Below are 6723 nucleotides of genomic sequence, written 5' to 3'. Positions count from 1 at the left end.
GCATAAGCAATCAATCAAATGAAGCTAACTTATAAAAGAGGTCCAATAAAGTTCAAAATGAAGTGCAATGAGACGGCCATAACCAACTAATTTAATCTGATACTTATAATTTCCGCACATTAAGACAAAGCTATTATTGTAAAAGAGAACAATAAAAAAACGAACACAAAATTCATAGGTAAGACATAAGTTGGTAAATTAGTGAATCGAACCAAAAGGACAATTAGACAAATGATTGAAATTTTACTTTCCAACAACATCGTAAAATTTGAAAGTGAAAAAGCAGAACATGATTTCATAGTAGATAAATCATAATAACAACCACCACCAAATAAACTTGGGGGAAGAAAAGCACAAACACAAACAACTATATATATATATATATATATATATATATATATATATATATATATATAGAGTAAGAAGAAGACATTTTTGTACCATCTTTCCACTGCAAATGAAACTTACATGAACAATAAGCTTCACTTAATCACTTACATTTCATTTGATAGTTGCTACAAACTTGGTATAAAAATGTAGTGTCACTAGCCTAACAAGAATAGACTAATGACTTATTTTTAGTTCACCAAAATTTCACATTACTCCCATACTCTATCCTTATCACAAGCATTTTTCCTTGGTGTCCCAATTTTTTCCTACACTCTATATTATCACATTTTGTCACATGCACTCTTCCATCAACTAAGAAGAAGAGAAAATTGAATTTCAAGATTCAGAGTCAATTTTAAGTTTTCAGATCTCTTTGCAAAGATTGTTCAAAATACTAAAATTAACGACTTTTTTAACTTATTTGACGATAAAGTGTAAAGTAAATATTGCGGAAAAATGTATGTGAACATTCAGGAGTCATTCGATACTAAATTGGTAAAAATAAGTTTAAATTAATTATACAAAGTGACAGTGTTTACGAATTAGTCATTCGATTATACATTGGTACGCATGCCGCAGAAGGAAATATGAAAACGAAGGTGAAATGTCACTCACAACAAACTATACACCACAAACTTTTATGCAATATAAAATACCAAAAAAAAAAAAAAGAAAAAAAAAAAGGGAAAGTATTAAAAATGAAGGTGAAAAGTCACATTGGCCCACTTACTAAATTTAGCGCAAAAAAAAGCCCCCGCTCCTCTTTCGGCGACGCGCACAACAGAGTCATAGTTTTACACAGAAAATTTACAGAGATCTGGGAAGAAGAAGGAGACGACGACGACGACGACGACGAACTATTTATCTATGCCCATGCCAACTATTATTTAATTTAGTTTAATTCAATTCAATTTAAATTAATTAATTTAATGTCTCGAGCTCAAAACCACGAGTTTCAAGAATGGTGGAACAAGCAGAGAAAGTCCAACCACGACCTCCTCCTCTCCTCCGACGAATCCAGCCACCTCCTCACCGTCGATGTCCACAGCCCCGGCCCCGATCGGACTGTAGGAAAAGACCGCTCCCACAGCGCCCGCCAGCTGTCCTGGGTCTGCCTCCTCAAGTTCCAGCAAATCGCCGCATCCCTGACCTCCCTCGCCAACTCCTTCCTCGTCCTCCTCCGGACCGCCAATCGCCGCGTCACCTCCCCTGATTCGCCCGCTGACTCGGCCTCCTCGCGCCTTTACCGCGCCATTAAGGTTTTTCTGATTGTCGTGCTGCTGCTGCTCTGCTTCGAGCTCGTGGCTTACTTCAAGGGATGGCATTTCAGTCCGCCGTCGGTGAGATCGGGGGAGCTGGCGGAGCTCGTGTACGCCAATTGGCTCCACGTTCGAGTCAATTACTTGGCTCCGCCGCTGCAGAGCTTCACGAATGTCTGCATTGTGCTGTTCCTGATTCAGTCGGTGGATCGCGTTGTTTTGGTGCTCGGATGCTTCTGGATCAAGTTCCGTAGAATCAAGCCCAAGGCGGTCATGGAGTACAAAGCGACGTCGTCGTCTTCCTCGAACAATGTGGAGGAGGGGAATGCTGAGAATGTGAATTTGGAGGATTATCCGATGGTGCTGCTGCAGATTCCTATGTGCAATGAGAGGGAGGTAAGCTGATGTAGGTTTCTCCTCCTAACGACACCGTTTAGATGTTTCAGTTGCGCTTTAGTTATACAAGCTTCAATCTTTCATCTTTTTGGATAAAATGGTAGAATGGTATTAGATGAGCTTGAAATTTGAATGGCATTTCATATGTTCTAGATTTTAGTTGCGAAAACAAATGAGAAGTGATAAGTTAGAATCCGGCTTCATTCGTTATTCTTTTGGATATACTGATAGAATGATGGGTGAAAAGTGTTCCGCTTGCACTTTCTAGCTACTTCTTGTCACTCATTTGAGTGTTGATATGGTCTCGTATTGGGTGTTGAGCAGGTTTACCATCAATCGATTGCCGCAGTTTGTGTTCAGGACTGGCCGAAGGAGAGAATGCTTGTACAGGTTTTGGACGATTCTGATGATAGAGAGGTTCAACAACTTATTAAGGCAGAAGTAAACAAGTGGCAACAACGGGGCGTTCCCATATTGTACAGACATCGGCTGATACGCACAGGGTATAAGGCAGGGAATCTGAAATCTGCTATGAGCTGCGATTATGTTAAAAATTACGAGTTTGTAGCCATATTTGATTCGGATTTTCAGCCGGAACCTGAATTCTTGAAGAAAACTGTTCCTTATTTTAAGGTAACTTTTCAATCCCTACTAGAACACTCTATTCTGGTTAAACAGTTGAATGTTTTGGATAAATATATGTTGCATAGAATGGGACCATTCATTACACTCCGCTTGTGTAAGTGATTATGTTCACAATACTTCAAGGACTGGATATGTCTATTTTCCGCAAACACTAAGTCATGGTTCACAAATCACAATCTTCTCTGATGATGTCTAAAGTGCGACAATTAGGAGCTCACCCTCCCTCTCAATCTCACCCATCCGGATTGCCTGAAAATTTCAATCACACTCATTGACAATTTGGTATATGGATATCATATGTTTTATTCTAAACTTAATCCGTATCTCGTTTTTATACACTAGAACTGTGAGCTCAAATGTCAGTTTATGTTCAACTTAGCTCTTTTTGTAGTAATGTCACCAATGTGGTGCAGTGGGAAATACTAACTACCTCTTGACCTGGCGTTACGTAGTAATTGAATTTCATTGCTTGGGCTTCTTGTTTACTGGACTGAAAGTTGGTTTTATATTTTGTCTTGAAGGGGAATGATGATCTAGGCTTGGTTCAGACAAGGTGGACTTTTGTAAACAAGGATGAGAACTTGCTTACTAGACTGCAGAACATAAACTTATCGTTCCACTTTGAGGTTGAACAACAAGTCAACGGTGTGTTTATCAACTTCTTTGGTTTTAACGGTACAGCTGGTGTGTGGAGGATTAAGGCTCTTGAGGAATGTGGTGGTTGGTTGGAACGAACTACAGTCGAGGACATGGATGTTGCAGTTCGCGCTCATCTTTGTGGGTGGAAGTTCATATATCTGAATGATGTTAAGGTGTGCGTAGTGTCCGTGGTCAGAGTTTCTTTGTACAATTTGAAACTTGTATTGTTTGCTGACTTGCTGCTTTTTGCAGTGCCTTTGTGAACTTCCAGAGTCCTACGGGGCATACAAGAAACAGCAACATCGCTGGCATTCTGGTCCAATGCAGTTATTCCGCATGTGTTTCTTTGACATACTCCGTTCGAAGGTATAGAAGTTCTTTTCTGTTCATTAAATTATTAGAACAGTATGACAAAAAGAGACATCGGAATTATAACAAAAAGAGACTCGCGTGGTCATCTAAATCTCAAGTCAGGAATTATTTGGCTGTTTAATATAAGGGTTCTTTCCAATTTAAGTAAACATGAATGTAACCTTTGTTGTTTTCATATTCCAGGTGAGTGTGACTAAGAAAGCGAATTTGATATTCCTCTTCTTCCTCCTGCGAAAGCTCATACTGCCGTTTTATTCGTTCACTCTCTTTTGCATCATTCTTCCACTGACAATGTTCCTGCAAGAAGCTCAACTACCAGCATGGGTTGTTTGCTATGTTCCTGGAATTATGTCTGTCTTGAATATCCTTCCTGCACCACGTTCTTTCCCATTTATCGTCCCCTACCTTCTGTTTGAGAATACCATGTCGGTGACCAAATTTAATGCCATGATATCAGGATTGTTTCAATTTGGGAGTTCTTATGAGTGGATAGTTACAAAGAAATTGGGAAGATCATCAGAGACAGATCTAATTGCTTTTGAAAGGGAGTCTGAGCCTCTGGTGCCAACTACCGGTCTTCATAGGTCGGCCTCAGAATCGGGCCTTGAGGAGCTGAATAAGCTCAAGACAACTAAAAAAACCGGGAAAAAGAGAAGAAATCGTTTATACAGGAAGGAACTTGTAATTGCCTTTGTACTGTTGACTGCTTCAGCAAGAAGCTTGCTTTCTGCCCAAGGAATTCACTTCTACTTCCTACTATTTCAAGGGATCACCTTTCTTGTTGTTGGTCTTGATTTGATAGGAGAGCAGGTGAGCTAACCTCTGAGAAATGCTTTCGAGTAGTGTTGAGCTCTTCTCCGGAATGTTCCATGGGGTGCAGGTTATTATGACCGGAGCATTGAAGTCCATATCAGCGAGCTGATGACCGAGCTGTAATTGGCGGCCGATCCCCCTAACCGAAGCAATTCCGTTGTGCTTGTCAGTGCAAAACTGTATGTATCATTGTTTCCGTTGCCAAGCGACATTTTGTGAAATTTTTGTCATCAATTTAGACTAGGGAAAAGGGTTCCTAGAAATAGTTTGTAGGATTGGATTCATTAGCATATCCGATTTGTTTGTCCAGTATAATACCAATGCAGAACTGGGTGGCATTGTTTGATCATCACATTTGTTATTCTTTGTCGTTGCCATTAACAAATTGTGTATGATAAGTTTGCAGAAAGCTTTTGCAATTCGATATTTTGAAAGCATCATCGACCACGTCGTTTTGAAAAACCTAACCAGCACGACGTCGTTCCCTCTTGTCTAGTTGTGGAATATTGATCAAAGACCCATGCATATTCGTCTCCCGCATACGTCCTTATTCTTCTAGTTATGGATGTATTGGGATGGAAGCAGATCCTCTCCGGATCTACACATCCGGGGCTAAATGATCAATTAATTTTGATCCTTAAATTTGATTCTACGGTAAAAAAATCATTGTAGCTTTCAAAAGTTTTCCCTTCTCTTCTCTCTCCTTTTTCGATCATTTCCCTCAGTTTCCCTTGTCTCGCACTCCGGATTCTCTCTCTCTTTGTTTTCTCTCCTCTCTCCCTTTCTTTCGGTATTCTCTCTTCTCTCTCCCTTTCTTTCGATATTCTCTCTTCTCTCTTTTTTTTTTCTTTAATTGTTAAGATATAAAAATAATTGTAAATTTCATATCAACCAAGTTTTTAAATCTTATAAAACGCTACTCAAATCAAAATGCGGTCAACTCCACTCTCGTATCATTTCGATTTCAATTTTCTAAAGTTTGATAACGCCCTCCCCATCATTTCGTATAGTCTGAGTCCAGGAACACACCCGGCAGCTGCTCCCAAGATTACATGGTCACCAATTGTGTCCAACTTTGAAATGCTTTTATTTTTGTTTGTATCACAAATTGCCACACCAATGTTGCGTACAAATGCAATCTACAAGCTTTGACTTTAGGCCTTCCGGCACAATCCATTCTCACACTGGAAGTCTAAAGTCAGATTTATTTTATTTCATTTTATTTCATATATTAGCACACGCATGAATCTAGACGTTTTTGGCTTTATGGACTTCTGGCACCATCCAAGGTCATATTGGTAGTCGAACGTCGCTCACAGTCGGATCAACATTATAGTAATTGAAAACGTTTTTAGAGAAAATGTTTTAGATTTCAAAAGTACTTTAAGTGCTTTCTACAAGAAACATCAGTTATGCACTTTAAGTGATTTTCTAATATTTATTAGCATTTTTACTAAGGATTGTTTCCAAAAATATTTTTACAAAAAACGTTTTCAGTCATTTTAAAAACACATCTAAACGAGCTAACTATTTACATTTCTTAAACTATTAAGTTTTATCATAAGATATTTCGATACAACTAAAAGTAGAAACATTCAATATAAATTATAATTTATTATACTTCTCATATGAGATTGCATTCTTTAACCACTCATTATATTAAAAATTAGAAAAATGAGCAATGACTTTAGACAGAATCTCTTTGATGCTTCATCTTTTACCTTTCTGTGGGTATGAATACGATGTGTGTGTGTGTGTGTGTCTAGTATTAACTAATTAATAATTTGGTAAACTTGAACACTCTACTCTTTATTTTACTGATTATTAACGGTATACATGTATATATACCTTTGAAATTGTTAGTGTAAATGTAGAAATATAGAGAATAAACCGAACGATGACCTTGAGGTACAACTTGAATTGCTTCCTTAAAGTATTATTTGACCTCACTCGAATGAATTTGCTAAAGAGTTCTTGGCAAATTACTTTCAAGATACAATGAAGTATGAAATATTCGATTAGCAAAACCAAATTGTATTCCCTTAGAAATAACTAAAAAGAAATTGTATGAATGCGATGGAGAGAAGAAAGAGCAAGGAAATTGTGCAAACAACAAATTTCTCAATGAAATTTCTCTTCTACCAATTTACTAATATATAGGAGAGATCGCACCCGTTAGACATATCCTTTGATTTTGGATATGCCTTCT

At 38.1% G+C, this 6723-nt stretch overlaps 1 protein-coding gene across 1 annotated transcript; it reads left to right on the top strand.

The window, feature by feature from the left end:
• The first annotated feature begins 1139 nt into the window (after nucleotides 1-1139).
• Nucleotides 1140-4919, top strand: LOC137726004 (probable xyloglucan glycosyltransferase 6). Its single transcript, XM_068464854.1, has 5 exons — nucleotides 1140-2045; nucleotides 2370-2678; nucleotides 3212-3502; nucleotides 3582-3695; nucleotides 3885-4919. Exons 1-5 carry the CDS (start codon nucleotides 1320-1322, stop codon nucleotides 4518-4520), a joined length of 2076 nt encoding a protein of 691 aa, XP_068320955.1. The 5' UTR covers nucleotides 1140-1319; the 3' UTR covers nucleotides 4521-4919.
• Nucleotides 4920-6723: the final 1804 nt, after the last annotated feature.

This window comes from Pyrus communis, chromosome 2 (assembly GCF_963583255.1).
Source record: "Pyrus communis chromosome 2, drPyrComm1.1, whole genome shotgun sequence".
In the NCBI taxonomy this organism is placed as follows: Eukaryota; Viridiplantae; Streptophyta; class Magnoliopsida; order Rosales; family Rosaceae; genus Pyrus; species Pyrus communis.
The sequence above is the reverse complement of the archived record's forward strand: the minus strand, read 5'-3'. Positions and strand labels throughout refer to the sequence as shown.

What these genes read in the sequence shown, in the direction of transcription:
- LOC137726004 (XM_068464854.1), top strand. Translation starts at nt 1,320, where the DNA reads ATGTCTCGAGCTCAAAACCACGAGTTTCAAGAATGGTGGAACAAGCAG. An exon ending in CTATGTGCAATGAGAGGGAG is followed by an intron (nt 2,046 to 2,369) that starts GTAAGCTGATGT and finishes GGTGTTGAGCAG; the next exon opens with GTTTACCATCAATCGATTGC. An exon ending in TTGACATACTCCGTTCGAAG is followed by an intron (nt 3,696 to 3,884) that starts GTATAGAAGTTC and finishes TTCATATTCCAG; the next exon opens with GTGAGTGTGACTAAGAAAGC.